General features: G+C 42.2%; 2 protein-coding genes across 3 annotated transcripts in view; one reads left to right on the top strand and one right to left on the bottom strand.

Moving 5' to 3' along the window:
• Positions 1 to 1,903, top strand: part of KIF7 (kinesin family member 7) — a 29,555-nt gene extending 27,652 nt beyond the window's left edge. Inside the window, exon 19 of the mRNA XM_082198305.1 lies at positions 1,150 to 1,903. Within this exon, the coding sequence (XP_082054431.1) occupies positions 1,150 to 1,526 (377 nt within the window). The 3' untranslated portion in view covers positions 1,527 to 1,903. The remainder of the gene's footprint in view (positions 1 to 1,149) is intronic.
• TICRR (TOPBP1 interacting checkpoint and replication regulator) overlaps positions 1,691 to 21,544 on the bottom strand; it is a 31,783-nt gene continuing 11,929 nt past the window's right edge. For both annotated transcript variants that reach the window (XM_082198230.1, XM_082198229.1), the window contains exons 5-22: positions 20,980 to 21,118; positions 19,580 to 19,722; positions 19,166 to 19,375; positions 17,830 to 17,963; positions 16,598 to 16,698; positions 15,986 to 16,079; positions 14,812 to 14,891; positions 11,407 to 11,646; positions 11,022 to 11,118; positions 10,673 to 10,736; positions 9,577 to 9,723; positions 8,378 to 8,468; positions 8,179 to 8,240; positions 7,604 to 7,744; positions 6,240 to 6,385; positions 3,891 to 6,021; positions 2,907 to 3,026; positions 1,691 to 2,581 (exon numbers count right to left, since the gene is read on the bottom strand). In XM_082198230.1, the coding sequence (XP_082054356.1) occupies positions 2,466 to 2,581; positions 2,907 to 3,026; positions 3,891 to 6,021; positions 6,240 to 6,385; positions 7,604 to 7,744; positions 8,179 to 8,240; positions 8,378 to 8,468; positions 9,577 to 9,723; positions 10,673 to 10,736; positions 11,022 to 11,118; positions 11,407 to 11,646; positions 14,812 to 14,891; positions 15,986 to 16,079; positions 16,598 to 16,698; positions 17,830 to 17,963; positions 19,166 to 19,375; positions 19,580 to 19,722; positions 20,980 to 21,118 (4,256 nt within the window). In that variant the 3' untranslated portion in view covers positions 1,691 to 2,465. The remainder of the gene's footprint in view (positions 2,582 to 2,906; positions 3,027 to 3,890; positions 6,022 to 6,239; positions 6,386 to 7,603; positions 7,745 to 8,178; positions 8,241 to 8,377; positions 8,469 to 9,576; positions 9,724 to 10,672; positions 10,737 to 11,021; positions 11,119 to 11,406; positions 11,647 to 14,811; positions 14,892 to 15,985; positions 16,080 to 16,597; positions 16,699 to 17,829; positions 17,964 to 19,165; positions 19,376 to 19,579; positions 19,723 to 20,979; positions 21,119 to 21,544) is intronic.

Below are 21,544 nucleotides of genomic sequence, written 5' to 3' on the forward strand. Positions count from 1 at the left end.
CATTATCAGAATTAAAGGACACACGCCAGCCGGGCATTGGGAGTGGTGTGGCTTAGGAGGGCTGTATTTGAACCTTAGACCTACCCGTGCCTTAAAAGTAACAGAGGCCAAAATAGACTGGTGCTTGCTGCCAAAAAAAATTTAAACCTGAAAACAGGGAAGTAGAGGTGAATGAATGGGGACCATTGTTGTTACACCTACTTGGTTACAGTTGGAAATGATAATTAGGCTTTGGCGAACAAGGGAGTTATGGACTGGAGCAGCATTTGAAGGGAAGTTGCTCAGACAGTGGCTCTACATGGTTGTTGTGGGCCATCAGTCTTAAAATATTTTGGAACCTGCTTTGTGGAGAGATGTACACTGATGTTGGAAGGGCTGTAGCACATATGCCCAGCATGGAAAAATGCTCAGCTTTAATCTCCAGGTAGGTAAAAGGTGGAATCAACACAGCCCATTTTAATATATTTTTTCAGCCCTGGCATTCTCAAAACTAGCACTGTTATGAAAGCCATTTGCAGGGGGAAACCAGTTGAGCTCACCAGCACTGTATTTCTAAAAGAGATAGGGCCCAGTCTCTCTGAAGCTATATTGACCAGGGCCACATTATCAATCTCTGCCATCAGAAAAAAATATATGTATGCTTTTGTTTCCTCCACAGCTTTTTCTCTGAGCATGTGAACAGAGATTGCAGAGGTGGACAGACTTCAGGCTTACTTCGGGTCTTTTATTAGCTCCCAAGATCCACAATCCATAGGCAAATGCAAAAAGACATGCACTAAAAATCAAAAGAATTCTAAGCCCAGGAATGGTCCCCCATACCTGGCACGATGATTGTCCCTGGTTAGGTCAAGCTTTCTTCGCTTAAGTAGTATAATTTTGGTGTGTTGTTTAATGGTAGTAACAAAACAAAGTGGGATTTGGAAACCTTTGCTGATCTACTTCAAATCACCCAGAGGTCTCTCTTGCAATACCAAAGTTGGGCAGAAAGCAGGCAGTGTTGAGCTCAATGACCAAATGGCTTAATTTTACTATACTCCTGTTGGTTTTCTCTGTACAGGGATTTGCCGATTTTTCGGTCCATTTTTTGTTCATTACACAGCACAGACCCTAGGAAATTACTTTCTAAAATGTTCTCCTCTTCTCATACAGGTATGGAAAGAATCACTTGTGCAGCCGAGGACAGACCTGGTTCGATTAGAATACATGGTGACTTTAGTGCGAGTAGCATGTTGGATCCCGTGCAGATAGAGCTCTCTGAAAGAACCCACAGAAGCGGGGATGAACCCCGGGACCTGGTGCATGCAGCCTTGCCATCCACCTGGAGGCGGTCTTCATTATCCAGTGCCAACACCTTAGTACCGGAAGACTTTTGCCAGAAAGAGACAGACTTCTTATCCAGAGGTGGCCAGATCAAGGAAGCATCTCTGCCACTGAGCCTAGCTCCTCTGCTGAAGTCTCACATGGAGCTGTACAGGACTGGGCTGTCATATCCAGAAATAATTGATGTCAGGAAAAACCCATTCTAGGTCCCAGCTTCTCCCTGCTACTCTTGCTCAAAGCTTGAGGGGTATTGCCTACAGAACAAGTGTATTGTTACAAGTTGCTACAAGTAGTAATCGATGGCTATGCTTAACTTAAGGTGCAAATTAGCCTTCTGTCATACACTACAGAGGATTTTTTTTGGAGGGCAGAAAAGCAGTATGTCAGACTTTTTCCTGTACAGCAGTGACCTTTGTATTTAGCTGCAGTACCTCCCAGAGGGAAGACCACTACCTCTGGCAAAACACCTGTCTCTGGAGAGATAGGAAAGTCAGAAATATTTTCTGCTGTAGGCCTAGAGACATGTAAATAGTTTAACTAGCCTTTTATACTGTAGCTTCTAATAAACGAGTAACTTTTATAAGGGCTTGAAATACATTGTTTCCTTCCTGTTCACAATTTAACCAAAAGTATTACTATTTATACTCCCTTCCTAGCAGTATTCAAGTACCATACAGCTTTGGAGGGTAGACTGATGCTAATTTCAGTTAATTTATGAGCTTTAAAACCTAACAATAAATATTAGTTTCCTTCGTTTCTTGGCAAGGAAGATGTGAAATTGTTTTTTGCATGGTACGTAAGAGATATCCAGTTCCCTAGTATTTAGCTAGCACAAATAAAGAACATTCTTTCAGTACCATAAGAGCAACTTACCATATTAATTTATTTTACAAAAGTACTTTTTAAAAGCAGTCAGTTTCACCCATCATTTATACCCTTTAGTGCTGGAGCCCTATGATGACACGCTCATAGCTTAAATTTATATGGAGACACTACAGCTTTTCCTCACAGAACACAACTGTGAGTTCATGAGGAAGAGGTGCTTCCATTGTGGCTGGCAATGTTATCTTCATTTTGGTTTTAAAGTCATCCAAAATGGCTTTGTCATCAGGCTCCCAAGTATGTTCACCATCTTTTTCCCAGGTTCAGCTGAGCAGCCTTTTCCGTGAGTAGGTCCTCCTGATGGAATGTTGTCTCATGGTTGTACTGTGAAAGGGGGAGAGGTCTTCATCTGCAGCTCCAAATGCATCATTGTTGTCTCCTGTGTAGGAAAGCAATAATATGAAAAATACTGGCAGGCATAGACAGGAGAGGCAAGCAGTTGTAAGTCAGCTATTTCCCTCCGTGGAACAGCAACTTTCCGTGAGAGAGCAAAATATTGAATAGCTGGTGAAAAAACCCAAAGCAGTTTAAGAATATAGCCTTCATGTCCTGTTCTGCGAGAACCTAAAGGGAACTGGGTATTTTATTGCTACAGGAAGGTCTTAAAAGAACCATTGGACTATATATGTGTGGGCAGTTTGGCTCTTTGCAGTTCAGGCTTCTTTTGAACACCATTCGGGTTCAAATAAACTGCATTTTTTTACCTGTGGGCCATTTCCTCAGGGATGTGGTGTGGCCTTGATAGAGCAGCGGGGACTGCGTCAGTGCCCGAAGTCCAGTAGCAGAGATTGTGCTCTTCCCTGAAGACGTTGGTGGAGTCATACCTAGGAGACGTGACAAAAGATATCAGACACAAACCCTGGTTGGAGGTTCCAACACTTCTGGTAGCTATGTAGTATTCATATGTGCAAAATGGCAAAAATAGGGCTTGGGTTAAGGTGAATAGATTAATCAACTACAGCTTGATCCTTCCTTTGAGCATGCAAGTGCAACCTTCTGTTTACTAAATTCTAAAATACTGAAGGAAAGTTAAGACATATCTAAACGACTGGTCGACATTTTGGTAATATGCAAATTGACTGTTTAGTTATCTGCCTTTAATAAATTAACAGAACAATCCTATGCAAATTTACTCATAAGTCCCACTATGCTCAATGGAGTCTACTTCCAATGGTGTGCATAGGACTGCATCTTAAAAACATCTGATCCACTGATAGCCCTTGACACAAGATATGTGTTGCCCCAAAACTGCTGGGGGGGGGGGGGAAGAAATACCACTAGCTCATTAGGGAAGCAATTAGACTTGTTTGTTAACCCTGTAAATTGCAATGCAGACTAATGGTGCTGTATAAATTTGGCATAATAGTGGGAGTATTAATTTTAAAAAGACAGTAGTAAATTGAAAATCTGTTCCAGCTCTGCTTTTATGAACTAAGTGATTCAAGGCCCTTCTCAAAGGCATGACCTTTGGATCTACCATGCCACAATCAAGCAGGTACACTGTTGAATGGTTCCTGCAGCTGGGATTTTTTAAAGACTGAGCCTTGCTTGGTGTGTTGGTTGGGCTGGCTAGAGGGTAATTCTAGAGCAATAAAGGTATGTGTGGAAAGATGCAAAGGAGCCTTTTCTCTGTTTGTATCCTCTACTCTGTTCCTTTTCACTGTAGCTGAATTTCAGTCCAAAATTACCTGAAATGCTGAAGACCTCCTCTTCCTCTTCCAGTATTGTCTTGTTTAAGGACGCTACACCCTTTCCTGTACTCAGCAGTTCGGCTGCATACACTGCCGCGTTTGGGTTGCCTCTCTTTGCGCAGTGCCTTTTTTTCACTTCCTGGCTGACTTCCTCCTCAGGAGACATGTGGCCAAAGGGCCTTTTTCTGAACTTTAGGCCAGGGGTCCCTCTGCAGGTGCTCTCGTCTCCACTGGGCTCTGCATCGCTGCAAGGTGACTGGTCCTCGAGCCTACAGATGCCTTCAAGTTCAAAGTCCCCCAAAGGCAGTGCTTTATTGACGCCAAGAAGGTCGGAAGCTCTAGTTTCCCCAGCCACCTCCACGTGCCTCTCGCTTTTGCTGCAGCCCACAGTGGCCCTTTTCCTTCGCGGCCAGTCCTTGATTGCTTCAGGGGTCACTTTCCCTTTACGCTTTGGAGAAGGTGTCCAGGCAAGGCCAACATTGCCCTGGGATGGGGAAGTAGAGTTGGGGGTGCAATGAGTTGGAGTGTATGACTGACATATATAGGTCTGCCCCCCACCCCCAAACTTCGCAGGGGTACTGTGAGCAGATCGATTACAAGATGGCGAGATGGAGACGGTTTCCAGTTTCCCAGAGTGCCTGCCGCACCAGGTCACGGAAAGATCCCCTGCAGCAAGATCGCTTTCATCTCCTTTGGGCTTTCCAGCCTGCAAATGAGACTGAGGATCCAAAGCTGGCCCAGAGCCAACCCTTTTAATCCGGAGCTTGGGCAGGCCAGAAGCTTGCATCTCGAGCTCAATCTCGTAAGTTCGTGGGCTCGTTGCCAGAGGCAGAGTGTGAGCAGTCCTAGGTGTGCTGAATGTTGCCCCCTTCTCGGGCTTGCCCAGCCGCGCTGCAGCCTCCCGCTGCCTTCTGTCTGGGGTGTGACGCAGTGAATAGGCACTCGAGCCAGACTTTGGGGTTTCGGGCAAGGAGGCCTGGTCACACGCAGGAGGGCTCTGGAGGAGCAGAGGCTGCAGACCTACTGCCTTCTCCCCTGGCAAAACTGTACCTGGACCACCACCTGCTTCAGAACTGCCAGTGGCAAACACATTGGTTAGAGAGGAAGCATCTAGGCGCTTGCACAGAACCACAGCATCTGGGAGATGCACGTGGTCCTTTGTGGAGAGCTCAGGAGGCAGGTGTCTTTCTAACCCCCTCCTCTTACTTGGAGTCCTCACTCCACGTCTCTTCACGGAGGGGGTGCTCTCTGCTTTGGTTTTAGCAGAAAGATTCACGTCGGTATAGCACGGATGCTGCTTGGCAGGCAGGCAGGCAGGCGACTGGAGGGCTTTGGCTGGGTACATGCTTGTGACCCTCTGGTGTTTCAAAGGAGTCTTTTGGGGAGTACAAGGCTTCCTGCGCAGATCCCAAGTCCCAGTAGGAGAAAGTGTGGATGTGGCTATGGCATTTGGGGGTGGGCTATATGGCAATGAGTTAACATCGGGCATCAAGACAGGACCACCAGGTGGGGAAAAGGTTTCACTAAGCTTGGTATTCTTTGGACTTGACGGTTCTGAAAGTCTGCCTCTGAATACCGCAGGTGTCACTTCTGACACCGGAGAGTCCAGCTCCAATGCTGAAAGTGGCTTTGTAGGTTGTTCTGTCCCAAGAGGCTGTTTCTGAGCAGAAGCTGGAGAGGCAATTCTCCAGGCAACTCTCAAGGAGCGCCTTGGGGACTGCAGTTGTGAGAGCCACGTTCCTGGTGAATTTGATGGGACTGGAGAGAGCAGAGCAGCTGCCGAACAGGAACCACTTGCAGGCGAAGCAAATACATCATCAGGCACCTCATCCCCTGCCTGCATTCCAGATGTTTGCAGCTGTGCTGCCTTGTGCGGGGAAGAAAATATTTCCTTCATCAGAGCCGTGCGTGCAAAACAATCCCCTTTCTTTTCAGTGGCTTCAGGCAAGGACTTGCTCTTCTGTCTACAAGGTGAGAAGAGATTTCCCAAACTTTTGGCTGCACTATGCTTTGGGGCTCGGCTGTTTTGGGGGGTCTGCTGTAGCTTCTCCAGAATAGTTCTTCCTGGTGTGTTATTAGGGGGACTTAAGAGCTTTGGGGAAGACCGAAGGGATGCTTTCCTTGGTGTCTGTGGAAGGAGAGTGAAAATGGGTAACTGCTTTTGTCTAGGACTACAGCAACAGAACAGACTACATATGGAGCTTAATATCATTTCTACTTACAGAATCACTTATGTATTTGACTATTGACATTACATATTAAGGCTGTACACTAGAAGTGGGAAATTAAGGTGGCATGTAGACTAGATAAGTAGGTATGGAAAGAAACATAAGACAGCAATTTTACCTGATAAACAAGCTCACTGGAGGCTAAAGTTTTTCTTCTTGTTCTGGGTGAGTCCATCCCTTCAGAACCAAACACATCAAGAACTGCTCCAAAGAGAAGGCTCTTTGGGGACTGGATGGCTTTTTTCACAAGAGGAGATGCTAAGCCTGTAAAACAAAAAGATAGCAAACAGTCCACACAAGTGTCAGCTGCTGTAGGCTCAAGCTTTTAAGGCAGCATGTTCCTGGCTACCCACATTGGCATGAACTAATTAGTAACTACAAACCAAACATTTCCAACTTGTAGATGTCTGACTAAATGTATGACTGACTTGCTACGCTGAGAGACTGTGCCATACAAACCTTGGTCTCTGCAGTGACAAAGTGGAATAATTACTTTCAGCAGCAACAAGTGGCAAGTATCGCCTACAACTGCAACTGGAGGGACAAGTTAGCATGCAGGGACAGGTTAGACCTCCCTTTTACTATCTGCTTCAAATTGCCCTCTATCATGTACAGTGGTACCTCAGGTTACAGACGCTTCAGGTTACAGACTCCGCTAACCCAAAAATAGTACCTCAGGTTAAGAACTTTGCTTCAGGATGAGAACAGAAACTGTGCAGCGGCAGGAGGCCCCATTAGCTAAAGTGGTACCTCAGGTTAAGAACGGACGTCCAGAACGAATTAAGTTCTTAACCCGAGGTACAACTTTACTTATGGCAGATATATGAATATCACTAGCGGACTATGAGGCCTGTAGAAGGAATGAATGAAAGTAGGAGTAGGACCCAGGTGATTGTTAGATAGACAGTAGTTTTCTGTACCAATCCATCTACCACTGAGAAGTGGGGCTGTCCACATCCAAGGAAATATAGGGAGAGTAGTTTTAGGTTGTGGTACCTGTGGAATACCCTACCCAAGGAGGCTTGCTTACCTCTCCCTTCAATGTTCTGAAAGAAAGGATGCAGCAAGTTCACCACATGTCGTCGTGTGTTGCTGATTTTGTGTGAAAATCAGTCTGTTTGAGAAACGAGTATCTATCATTTTTTATTATTATTGGATAATCAATTTGTTTTGATGGGGAAAGATAAGGGAGCTTGAACATCCAGCAGATGTAGATTAACGTCTACTTTGCCTTAAAAAAATACCTTTCATTTGTAGAGTTTTTCATGACAGTACAACATCAAACAAGCATTAGAAGAAAAGTACAAAATCTCCCAAGCAAATAAACAATAGAAAAGTTGCAGGTGGAGCAAATAGCACAGTAGGAACACCCAGGTAAAATAAAGCAGCATCTACTTTGCCTCTGACTGAACTCTCATGTGTTCAAGTCAATCTTGTAATCAATCCCTGGAACCAAAAGCAATCCGTTGCTTGCTTCCATACCTGTTAAACTGTCTTGTACATCAGGTGCTTCCGACTGCATTTGCTGTACACTCTTCTTGCTGGGTTGAGAGCAGTAGAAGGAACCAGAGACTGCTCTATCCTGTAAAAGTTGCTTGATCCGTGGACTTCTTCTTAATCCACCTTTGGGTTTGTATGTGGAAGAAACAAGGTTCATCTTTAAACTCACAGCCATATAGTACCAAGTCAGTGCCACCAATAAAGGGGTATCTAAGAACTGGTGCTGCAACTCAGCATTTTGTTGTTGTTGTTTAGTCATTTAGTCGTGTCCGAGTGTTGAGATGATAAAATGGAGGGAGAACCAGTGATCTTCCCAGATATTGCTGGACTACCATTGACCATGCTGGATGGCCGTGACTGATGTTGGAATCCAACATGTTCCCCATACCCACTGTAAACTGTCCGGAACTCCTTGAAGGAAAGGTAGGATAAAAATGAAATAAAAATCGGAATTTTTGCCACCTTCTGCTCTGTTAACAAATGAATTTAAGCTATAGCCAAAGAGCTGGAGCTCCCCAAACATGCAAATAAAAAGGTCACATAAAATCAACACCTACATGGTATGGCTTTTTCAGGAGATTCTTCTACAATGCCAACTTCAGATCCAGGGTCTGAATTCCTATGAAGGAAACACTGCTTTAGAAGTTCAAGCACAATGGCAAAGGACATCCAAGTGCAGAAAGGTATCCAGAAAAGTTCCACTTTCTACCAAAAACAGTAAGTTGCTTGATCAGTGAATCTGGTGCCTTCACTCACCGGCCTTTAATCTGCTTGTGCAGCAGCCGCCTGGAGATCTGCTTGTGCAACGGTGTTTCTGCCACACTCTTGGTCAGCAGCTTGAGATTATCTGAAAAGGACCAAAGAATAATTATCGCAAGGTAGCAAGTCTGCACAATGACTTGCATTGTGTAAGCCAGGTGAGGATAACATATTTGACGTTTTGAAGTTTAGAAGCAAGTACTTTTTCAGATTGCAAACAGCTTCAGCCCCCGCATCTAAGTTTTTCCCTTCCCTTCCAAAACACCCTTTGACTCTCTGGGGTGGGAAGTCCTCCTGGCTCCACATTCACTTAATCCCTTCCATAGTAGACACCTTCCCTGGTGTTCCATATTTTCCCACTTACTGCTTTTGCCCCAGCCATCCTACATAAGCCAAAACAAGCAGTGGGAGTTACGTTCCAAGGCACCACACATTTAAGTGAAATTGTGTATATCTGAAACACTATTGAAAAAGCCTGCAAACACCCTGTTCTGCCCCCGACTCATCCCCTTTTGTGATGTTTTTGGGTCACTTCTGGGTTTGGAGCAATGCATGTGTTGCGCACAGATCGGACGCACGCACAACAGTCGCTGCCTGTACAGCAAAGCACTCATTTAAGTAACCTCTCACCTAAAGAATCATTGACACCGAGAGACAACGGGACTGCTTAAGGTGCCCCGACTATAAAATTGGAGAAATCAAGAGATATATAGCTCGCCGTTCCTGGAAGGAGCCTTTAAAAAAGTCCCATATGCTCAGAGACTTTGCGCCTGTTCATTGGGGGAGATAGGAAGCCCAGAGAACCTGTTCTTTAGATGTCCCTTTTATGAAGAGGCACGTAGTAAGACCACTGATCTCCTACTGGTGAGGCTCCCTGACTTCCCGGAAAAGCAAAAATGTGACCTTCTCCTGTTAGGCAAAGATCAGAAGACGACCCAGGTGGTCACCAGATTCTGTGTACAGATCTGTAGGTGGAGACCATCTCCCATCTCAAACTAGTTTGTTAAGAAAACCCCCAAACTTGGTTCTATGGGTGACTCTGGGTCAGCTCCCTGCGGTAGTTTATTGTTGTACATTGTTTTTAAATTTATTGTTGTACATTGTTTCAATTGCTTGTTTTCCTTCTGTGACTGTACCCCAAGTGTGCTTTATAAGCTGGTCTCCAACCGTAATAAATTATCTATCTAACCTCTCACCTCTTGCACACTCCTTAGTTCGGTTCCGCCTGTTTTTTAAACCTTCTACAGCTGATACTGACTGGCTTCGAGGAATCTTTGATAGGGATCTTTTGCCTGGAGGAAGCATTTCTTCATTGAAGAGGTTCCTTCGTACCTTTGTCACTTCTGGAAGCATCAAAAAGCCAAAAGAAGGAACTGAGTTTTGATTGCTGTTCACAAGACAAAGCACTCTGGAGAAAATATTATTTTTCTGTGCAGTTCAAAATCCGAGAATTAATATAAAGTGTCAGATTATTTTTTTTCATAATTAAGTATTTTTTTCTTTGTTTTAAATCCTGGACACACAGAGAACCAAAAGGAAGACACTGGGTTGTATCCAACTAATTTCTATCCCAAGTAGACCCATTGAAATTAATGGGCTTAGTTAGTCATGTCCATCAATTTCAGTGGCTCTACTCTGAGTAGGATTACCACTGGATCTAACTCTCAAGAAATTAAGAAGATCCAGAATATGAATCACATAGAGCCCAAATGCATTGCTGCTGAACTGAATCATGTATCCTGTTGAACGCAGTGGAGATATGAATTGCTTCTCTCCACAATGCACAACCTGAATTCAGTGATACATTCTGGATTACTATCGATAGACACTAGGGACTCTGGCAATAAATGCACATTTCATGGCACTTATTGTAGGATCAAAAGAGAAAAGTTTGGTAAATATAAAATTATTTCCATCCTCATAAGCCTGGACAAAGCTTTTAAAACATATATATGGATATTCTTTAAATAAACCAAGCACTGTGCCAAATTTGAGAAAGTTAGCTGCAGTGGTTACAGTTTTGGGATGGATAAAAAAAAAAGGAATTATTGAATTTCTCCTAGTGTATTGTGGGCAATTGGTCTGAAAATTGAGGACAGGAGAGATGCCCCTGGGGAAGAAACTCGCCAAATTGCAAACTAATAGGTCCACTAGTAGGTGGATAAATGCCACTTTATAAAGACCTCTTGCTTCACCTCTTGACAAGCCCCAAAATCCCTCCAAGGGATTAATCTGAATCAGATCACAGCCCTACCATCTAGTTCTCTAATAAGGAAGGAAGAAGAAGTTTACCTTGCACTGCCACTTTCTGTACAGATGGCACTGATTTCACATCAAGGCACACATGAGAGCTGTCCTGAATTATTAGAATATAGTATTAGAATGATTTCAGAATTACATCTATTTATAGGTAATTTGGAAAAAATAATGCCGGAAACTGAAATCCATTTATTTGGAAAAGGACTTCCCTTTGTTCCAGTGAAAACTAAATCAGTGTAACAGCTTTCCATATAAAGGTGTTTTAACATCAGAAAGACTATTCAAACAGGCATAGAGACACAGGAGTTTTACAGCTGCTACATGCATTTTCTGGTTTTCCAGAAAGGTATTGCGGGGGGGGGGGGGGGGGAGGAAACCTTACCTTCCTAGTACGGTTTCTGGGTACTTGAGGAATCTCTATTTGGCGCAAGTTCTGCGATGCTTCTGTTACACTCCGGTGTCTGGCCAGCGTGTTCTTTCTAGAAGTACAAAGTAAAATCTTGAGCAAGGCGCACAATTACATTTCAACAATTTTTTTAAAAAAAAGTAGGGGCTTTTCATGCAGTCACCTTGAAATAAGGTTCATTGTTTTCAACACAAAGTGACATTCTCCCATGCTGCCCTCAAGGTAATCTAACACCAACAGGAAGCCCACATGGACACACCTTTGAAATGTTTGCAATATCCTTTGATAAACTTCAGAAGGAAGGAAAGAAATTGCAACCCAGTCTAATTTTAATTCAATGCCATTTACGCCTTGCAGTCACCTTTTCTTGGCAGATCTGGTGCGTAGTTCTTCCAGTTGTTCTGCATCGGTACTTAAGGAAGCTGTTCTGGAAACAGGAACTGAGGATGCAGAAGCAGGCAGAGATGGGGTTTGGCTCTCCTGACTGAGGGAATCGTCACTGAAGAAGTCTGCTGGCAGGACAGAGGCCAGCTTTGGGGGAATCTGTGTCCCCAGACTGTAGTACAAATCCCCAAGGGTCTTTGGCATAAATTCCAGATACCTACAGAGACATCGTAACACAAGCACGCATCAGACATGCTACTTACCACGGACTCTAACCTTTGTGAGATATTGTTACCTGATTCTGCACCTGACTTTATTATTAAACTTGCAAGCTCTTGCTTTTAAGAGTATGCCTATGGTTTCAGTTGAAGAAGAGGGGTGGTTGTGGCAATAATGGAAAGCATACAAATCTGCCATAAAAATAAATCAATCAGAAGGCATGTTCACTCACTACTAGCCCAATTATCCCTCTTTCCCAACTGAGTTATGTTTCCTTCATTTGACGATTTAGCCCAGCCAGAAAGTTTTCACACAACCAGGTATCCAGCTGAGCAACCAAAAGTCTTGTTGTGTCTTCAGTGGATTCACAGTGCAATCTTAGAATCATAGAACCATAGTTGGAAGGGACCCGGAGGGTCATCAAGTCCAACCCCCTGGGTGGGCTTGAACCACCAACCTTCTGGCTAAGAGCCAGAATCACTGACCCATTGTGTCACCTGAGATCTTCTGTATGTTTGCTCAAAAGTAGGGCCAATTGAAATTGATGGGTAGAAATCTTAACCAGTGAAATAAAGCAATATACCACCTACAGATTTGTTACACACTGTTCTGATATCTCTAATGAATTGATGGTATATAAGTATGCTTACAAAGGGACACGGGTGGCGCTGTCGGTTAAACCACAGAGCCTAGGACTTGCCAATCAGAAGGTTGGCAGTTTGAATCCCCGCGATGGGGTGAGCTCCCGTTGCTCGGTTCCTGTTCCTACCAACCTAGCAGTTCGAAAGCACGTCAAAGTGCAAGTAGATAAATAGGTACCGCTCCGGTGGGAAGGTAAACAGCGTTTCCATGCGCTGCTCTGGTTCGCCAGAAGCGGCTTAGTCATGCTGGCCACATGACCTGGAAGCGGTACACCGGCTCCCTTGGCCAATAAAGCGAGATGAGCGCCACAACCCCAGAGTCGGCCACGACTGGACCTAAAGGTCAGCGGTCCCTTTACCTTTACCTTAAGTATGCTCACAAGTGAATAAATAAATTTACTACACTCCATCAAGCAACAGTACTACCCAAGTACTCTGGTCTATATTTGGAAACTTTAAACAAACAAACATCAACCAAAAGAAACCAAAGTGTTCTTTAGATTAAACTCGGTGAAATTCATGGACCTAAGTTGGTCTTGTCTCTTAATTTCAGTGGACCCACTCTGAGTAAGACTAACGTTGGATGCAACCCCAAATAAATTTGTAGCAGCTAGAGAAGAAAAAAACACCCTAGACTTAATTTGAAACATCCCCAACTATTTAAATAGTGATAAGTTGAAATACAGTCAATTTTGTTTTAATTCTGGTTCAGGAAGGCTGCAATGAGCCTAAGAATGGTAAATATATCTGGAGGTGTGGGGAAGGATGAACTTTTCCTTTTGGGGTAGAATTTCAACGATTAAAATGAGTGTGCTTCCAAAGATGTTATTTTTATTCCAAATGATTCCAATAATTAAAGGGACAACAATCTTTAAAGAATGGCAAAGAGTAATTTCAAGGCATATATGGCAGGGCAAAAAGCCGAGAATAAAATTCAAGTTATTAACAGATGCGAAGGAAAGAGGAGGCTTTGCCCTGCCAGACTTGAAATTATATTACGAAGCATCGTGTCTCTGTTGGTTAAAAGAATGGATAAAATTTAAAAATACAAAATTGCTAGATTTAGAAGGATTTGATAACAGATTTCGATGGCATGCGTATTTATGGTTAGAAAAGAAGAAAAGTCAAAGGATTTGAGAACCATATCTTCAGGAGATCTTTAATAGAAATATGGGATAGGTATAGAAATCTATTAGAACCAAAAGTTCCACACTGGCTGTCACCATTAGAGGTTATGCGTATAAAGAAAATTAATATGAGAGGGAGTTGGGTTACATATAGAGAACTGATAATTAAAGAAGGAGGAAAATGGAAAATGAAACCATATTAACAAGTAAAAGAATACGTGTTTGGCTGGTTGCATTATTTCCAAGTAAATGAAATGTTTAAAAAAGATCTTAAAGAGAGTGGATATTTAGAAAAAGAATCGAAATTCCAAACTGAAATAATAAATAATGATTATAAGATACTGTCAAAAATGTACAAAATACTGTTGGAATGGCATACGATGGATGAGGAAGTCAAATCGGTTATGATACATTGGGCCAGAGAATTTGGATATAATATACAATTGGAAGATTGGGAAAAAAAATGTAAAGAAAATATAAAATTTACAGCATGTATTACGTTAAAGGAAAATGTTATGAAAATGCTATATAGATGGTATATTACACCGGTTAAATTAGCAAAAATGTTTAAAACATGTAATAAGTGTTGGAAATGTAAAGAAAAAGAAGGGTCATTTTATCATATGTGGTGGGGTGTAAGAAAGTGAAGGGTTTCTGGGAGATGATTTATAATGAATTGAGGAAGATGTTGAGATATACATTTGTAAAGAAACCAGAAGCTTTTCTTCTAGGAATAACAGGAAGAGAGATAAATAGAAGGGACTGTAAACTTTTCCAATATGCTGTAACAGCGGCAAGAATATTAATGGCCCAAAAATGGAAGCAGGAGGATTTACCAACTGTGGAAGAATGGAGAATGAAACTTATGGACTATGCAGAACTGGACAAACTAACTGGGAAGATTAGATATCAACGAGAGCACAAGTTCACTGAGGACTGGGGAAAATTCACAGAATATCTGGAAAGTATATGTGATGAACAAACAACGCTAGTGAGATTTAAAGAAGCTCTGTGAAAGTTAGAGGAGTATTGTAAAAAAAGGAAAACAGGTTAGGAGGGGTATACAAAAAGGCAATGTTAAATTTAGGGAATGCGTAACAAAAACTTAAATATGGATGATTGACAGAGAAGCTGATGGAAGTCAAAAAGTTGAAATTTATGAAAATGATTTGTATAATGGAAAAATGAATAAAAATAATTATAAAAAAGGGGGGAAAAGAATGGTAAATATAAAATACTGGCAATTCAGATAACCAGCTCTTTAGCTCACGTTCTGCATTAATAGTCATGCAGCTCTCAAGTCCTCTGCATAACAGAATTTGTTCAGCCTTCCCTGCTCCACTCATCATTTTGTAAATGAATGAATAAAATTAGCCAGCACACAAGAGCACTTACGTTTCTACAACTTCTTCCAAAAACCTGGCAAGGTATCCTGGGTCTTCAGTCAAACACAAAATCCGCAGCATCTCTGTCATCTGCAAGCAAGTTGAGCGGCAAAAAATTGGTCAAGGGTTAATGATAGCAGGCCAGTTCACATGTAATGCCAGGCCAAAGCATGATTTAGCATGAACAGACAAATGTGAAGTTCTACTGTTTCCACTATGGCCTCATTGACCTTTGTTCAGATATAACATAAAGCCAAACCTCGACCTAAGCGCACATGAGCAAACATGCAGGTTCCTGGGGTGAACACTAGGGCTGCTGTGCTCCTTTCCTAGACCCGTGCAATCCAGGGTTAAGTCAATGTTTGTTTGAATACATTTTATCGAGGCTTATGGAGAAAAATAGAAAACTTAGTATCATTTTTTCCCCTTTTTATCCAAACTAAGACTTTAATCTTACAATAAAAAACATAAAGAGAAATGGCGAGGGAAGGGGAGAAAGGAATAAAGAAAGAGAAAGAGAGAAATAAAGGAAAAGAAATAAATCAGAAGGTAGGGGATTTCGTCTGTCAGCTATATATAAACAATATTCACTTCATCTACTCCAATATAACACCCAACAAAGCCACTTTCTAAAAAACAAACCTTATCTTCATTCCTCAAATCCAAATTTAATTACCGGTAATTCATTTTCTTTTTCATGCAAAAAAGTCTTTAACAAATGTTAACAATGACTTTTTTCCGATTAAACATGTCAACTGACATGTTTAATTGATTGGCGTGGTTACGTCAATGTTTAAATTAGCAGTGCATCTCAAACCTAGCAGACAAACAAGGAGTGGTACACTAAGAACAAACTTTGGTTACAAGCTTGTGACTTGTCTGGAATGAGATAAACCACAAACCCGGGTTTGGACATTAACCCTGAGACAAACAATAGCTTAGCCCTGCATAGTCCATCAGTAGCAAGACCAGGGGAAGAGTGCAACGGCAGTGATCTTCACACCAGGAAGTAGCATGTTTGTTCATTTGTGCTAAGTTATTGTTTGGTTCCACATTATATGCTGGCCGGGTCACCAAGACCATAGTTGCTGCTCAACAGCAATTGAGATGTGAAGATTTCACATGCTGGCTGAGAATTGCTGTTTTCAACTTCTGGAACCCAGAGGCAAGGCTTGTTCATCTACCTCTTCCACAAGCTGTTCCATCTCATCTGTGCTATTTTGCAAAGAAGGGCACTGCAGGCACATTTCAAGGCGCAGATAGACCTGAAGCTGACACCTGTTAAAGAGAGGGAGAGGGAAATATGAATGGAAGAGAAGGTATGCCGTGCTGCCAATTTTATATCACCTGCTGAGAGTAGTAGCGACATTAGCAGCAGGAAGAGCTACAAATGTTTCCACCCAGTGCCTTCCTTGCTGCCACCATCTTCCAAAAAGCTGAGCAAGGAGCCACACGTTATTGCTAAGATACCATGGATATTGACTGGCATTCTGGTTTGTTAGTGCAAGGGTGATATCTGCCTATCAAAAGCAGTATACAAACATTGTAAAACAGATTAACATAAAGTGATTTTGCAAGGTTGTTTACACATTCAGCATATTATCTAGATACACACCACTACACAAAGATATCCTTGAAAATTAAAACAAAGGGCAATTGTTATTTTTGTAGCGTTCACTAGTGAATTCCTCCACTACTGCACAAGAGAATTTGGTAAGGCAATCTCTTCAGCACTACAGCAATCTATTCCACAATTATCAGAACAACCTATCTGGGAAAGTAATAGCGTCTCGTACTCTCTGACTTTGATTTCCTTATCAGGATCGTTGCCAAGCTGCTGACGGAGGGCTTTGCTGGTTTTCAGGAGATTGCTTCGGATTGTATCCACACCAGCTGCCTGTAGATTTAAAATCAGAAAGCATGTAACGCTCCGAGGACAGACAGCAACTTTAGAAGCAATGCAATGAAATAATAGCTGAACTGTTTAATTGCAAGGGCAAAATGAAATATTTGAGCGGACAGAATGATCAGTGTCAAGGAGACATTCAGGAGCAACAGGGTTAAGACTTCTAGGGGTTTTTGTGTTAGGATATAAAATGTTAACACTGGATCTTTACCATCAGGCTTCCTACCAACTTCAGTTTTTTTAAGTATTTCCTAGGTTCAGTGCAGTTACACCCAGCATGTAAACTCAAATAGCAATGGACAAACAACTAGGTTCAAGGATTAAAGGTTTTTAACTGATTTAGTAAGAAAAGGGCATGTACAACACAAAAATGTGTATTTGCCACTGCCGGCAAGATTTAGCACCAAACCAGATGAGACATTAAGCACAACCATGCATGTAACATGCCATCTAATTTGACCTTAGCAAACACACTGATTCTCACCAGGAAATATATCCCAACACTGGGAATGTTGCTACTGTGCTTGGAGCACAATTCCTGCAATTTATTGCTCTGGATTAGGGTGGGGAACCTTTGAACCTGCAGATGTCGGCGGATCACAGATCCCATCACCCCCAACCACAAGCCATACTGGTTGGTGCTGATGTGAGTTGTAGTCCAGCAACAGGTTCCAAAACTCTGCTCTGAATAATCTAGGACTGAGCTGAAAGGGACCTCCTTTTTGTGATGAAGTATCTTGGTTTGTGCAAAAACAGAATCCTTGTTTTGATTATTAGAGGGGCTGGAGGGAGGAATGCAAACTGGCAAAAAAGAAAAAAAACCCAGCGAAATTTTCCCAAAGCATGTTGCCAAAAGAGGTCAATGGATGGTATGTTTTACAGCAAAAGACATCTGTGTCCCACAAAGTTGTGCTCATTGCAAGCAGACAGAGATCTGTAAAGAAAGGCCTCATTGGTGCTGCTGCCTGAATATCCAGCATTTTCTTCCATTTCCATTCCAACTCTAAAATGGCATGAAATCGCCTCCTGTTTTAAGAACCTGTTGTACATTCTTCCTACCCCCAAACACCTTCCTATATGTTTATATTTAAATGGAAAAGCAGGCATGTCTAGCTACCCTACCTCATTTGATTTCTGCAACGCATTAACAGCTGCCACCGTCTCCTGGGCATACGCAAACAAATTCTCTCCGCTTGTCACCGCCTTCTGGTAGTTTGTAGATATAAAAGAAAGCATCTCCTCCGCAGTCGTGAAGCCTACAAAACAAATGCACACATAGGAAAACCAAAGTGGGAGGGGGGAATCAAGAACTTGCCATGAACAGTTCATGCAATCAAACACTTAAGGAATAGTGCTAAAGGATTATTTGAAACACATATCTTTAGTAGGTAAAAGAAAGGAATGGCCAGGGGTAGCCCTCTGGGTAGTCCTCCGGGTGTAGACGGGACTTCAACTTCCATTACCCCAACCACTGGGCCATGCTGGCTGGGGCTAAGGGAATTCAAGTATGACCACAGCGGGAGGACACTGTGTTGACTACCCACGAGGTAGGCAACCATAAATGCTTTTTCCTTTTAAAAAAAAATTTATTAAAGTTTCTGTTTTACAATTTGGAATATTCATTTATACAACCTTAAAATATAAGTGACTTCCCTTCTCTTTCCATGGTTCATTTTACACAGCATAAATCCCTGCAGATTTTATATAAACTAAACCATTCAGTATTCGATTATTACTTCCATCAAAACTTGTTTACACTGTTGAATATTTCTTATTGCTGCCAGTGTTTTCAAGTGTACACAATTTCCCCCCATATACTCAATAAACATTTTCCGATCTTTTCTAAATTCATGTTCTTCTTGTTCTCTTATTCTGTATGTTAGGTCCGCAAGCTGCACATATTCCATCAGTTTAAGCTGCCATTCTTCTTTGGTTGGGACCTCGCTCGTTTTCCATTTTGGGGCTAACAAAACATTTTTTGACATTTGGGAATTTCAGTCTGAATTATCCCCAACAAAAATGACTCTGGGTTTTTTTGGAAAGGATTTTTTGGAAAGGTGCTTTTAAACATTTTTTTCCAATTCATTATAAATGATTTCCCAATACTCTTTTACCCTTTTACAGGTCCACCACACATGAAAGAATGTTCTTTCATAAATGCTTTTTCCAGTGAGGGAGCAATAAAAAAGCAATTCTACCATTGCAGATTTCTCATACCTTGGCTCACAGGTTGCACTAGGCCCCATACTGGTGCCAACAGTAGCAAGAAATACTCCACAATTCTACTACATTTAGCACAGTGCCTTCTACTCATGCTCTTATAGCTAGAATATCCTAAACATTTTCCTTCCCCCTCTACTTCCGAAGCCATTGCAAAAACCCATTGCTTCTCCTACAAAGCCTCTCTCTTGCACTCTCCAAAACACAGGATGGGCAGAGGACTTCATCTTGTACATACCTATCTTGGTTTTCTTTGCTTCCCCCCTTTCTTCCACTTTATCATTCGATTTTCTCGGTAATAACTTTTGGGAAACATTCTCACTGACTGGCAGCTCTCCATCTGGCTGGAACTTTTGAGCCTTTACATTCAGCCTTGCAGCGTTTAGCATTTGAAGGGAGCGAGGCATGGTCTTCATTTTTTGCCTAACAGGAGTCCGAGGAACTCCGCCTGTTCAAATCAATAGACATAGGCATAACTTGGAGTTAGAGAAATCATAGTGAACCACATCCAACAGAAGAAAAGAATACCACATGCATATAAAGTAGCTTTTTAAAAAATGAAAGTAGAAGCAGGGTGTTTATTAAAGCACAAGAGAGGCAGCTATCTTGAAGAATGGAAGAGGGTAGACAAGTGACAGTGGAATGTGCATACGTCTCTTCCTGTGATCCCGCTGTTGGGATGTAGCAGAGATGCCAGAGGCTTTCTTCTGGTAAAATTCAGACAGACAGTGGGTAAGTTCCCTTTCATGCTTTGGAGCCTCCTTTTCCTCAGCAGAAGACCCTGCCTGCAGCAACCTGTGTAGGGAAAGATTGCTTCTGTTTATAAATCTTATTTTGACAGCAAAAGCAAAGATTTTCCTTTCCACTACAGTTGAAAGCTTGCAATATGTAGCATGTCTAACCAGCTCCGCTGAACTCTGCAAGTCTTCCTAGTCATCCTAGACCTGAGGCCAAACTCTTGTCCGAATAGGACATATTCATTCATGTTGAAATGTGAAGCTCTGAAAACCATATCTTTTTTATTCAATTTTAAATTTGGTCTGTATTACTGAGTAAATGTTATTTTTGCTCATTACTTCATAGCTCAATCTCTGCGACGAGGTTGGGACCACCTTCACGGAATGCTTGCTCATTCAGTCTAAACTGCTGCATTGCCATTTATTAAGCTCATGTTAGACTTAGAAAAAATTAACCGGACACCCGTACCCAGGTACCCAAGCTCCATTCTTATCAGCCAAGTGCCTCTGGGGAACTTTGAAGAGCTTTTGCCAGGAAGCAAGCACAATAAAAGCCTTATGTTTTCCCCCCACTCCAACTCCCTGCCATCTTGATGCCATAACCCAAGGCAAGAATGGGATGGGACCATTTCTCATAAGAACCCTCCCTTAGTCTGAAGAAGTGGTCACCAGAACCTCCCTCAATATCTGTACCCTCACCCATCTAACCAGGCAGTAAAGGGACTGTTTACTGAGTATGTCTATTTCACCACTCAAAACTAGGCATTCATTTCAAAACCAATAAGACAAGCTATAACAACTGTAACACAGAGAATAGTCTATGTGTTTTGATCCTCACTAAGTAGCCTTCATGTTGCCCATCGCCCAGGCTTTAATAGATGCTTAGGATTATATAATTCTAATTTTGCATTTATTTAACATGGAAATACCATGGAAATAACATGGAAATACCATGTGGAGAAGAAAAAAAAACTGATAAGGCATAGCCAATACAAATACAGTCGTACGTTGGTTGACAAACGCCGTAGCAGTTGAACGTTTTGGCTCCCGAACACCGCAAACCCGGAAGTGAGTGTTCTGGTTTGTGAACGTTCTTTTGGAAGCTGAACATCCAGCAGTGCTTCCTGCAGCCAATTGGAAGCTGCGCCTTGGAAGCCAAACGTTTTGGAAGTCGAACAGACTTTTGGAATGGATTCCATTCAGCTTCCAAGGTACAACTGTATATTTTGCAAGGCTGATTATAGAATCCTCCACATCACAGATCTGCTCTTCCCGAAATTAAACTGGCTTTGAAGGCAAAGCAAAAAAGAATCACCTGAATGATTCCATCAAGTGAGAACTTGCTCCACAGAGGTTTGAGAAAGAGTACCAGCCTTCAATCATGGCAGGACTCCAGGGGTGGGTGCAGGACAGCTCCTGCTGTGCCCACTCTGGAATCAGAGTTTCTGCTGGGTCTGCAAAGACAGAATAAAAGCATCCAAGAATTATAACGGCCACAAGCTATCCCACAGTTAGGAATGAAGTTGCTGCAAATGTTATGCATGTTTATTTAGTTATTTTAACTATTTCTTATACCATACTTTTCTTTAAAAACAATACTTCAAGGTGGTATTTTATATCATTTACTAAGAAATTACCGTATTTTTCGCTCTATAACACGCACCAGACCATAACACGCACGTAGTTTTTAGAGGAGGAAAACAAGGAAAAAAAATATTCTAAACGAAATAGTGGATATATGATTTTTGTGGTTCATGCTGTGGCCACAGACATGTGATCTGACAGTGAGTTTGGAGTAGCCCAATGCAAAAATCCTGAGGATCCATGTGGATCCATGCTTTGTAACCACGGAAGAGGGAAGGAAGGGGAACCATGGATCC

The sequence above is a fragment of the Podarcis vaucheri genome (genome assembly GCF_965113315.1).
Source record: "Podarcis vaucheri genome assembly, chromosome: 14".
Lineage (NCBI taxonomy): Eukaryota > Metazoa > Chordata > Lepidosauria > Squamata > Lacertidae > Podarcis > Podarcis vaucheri.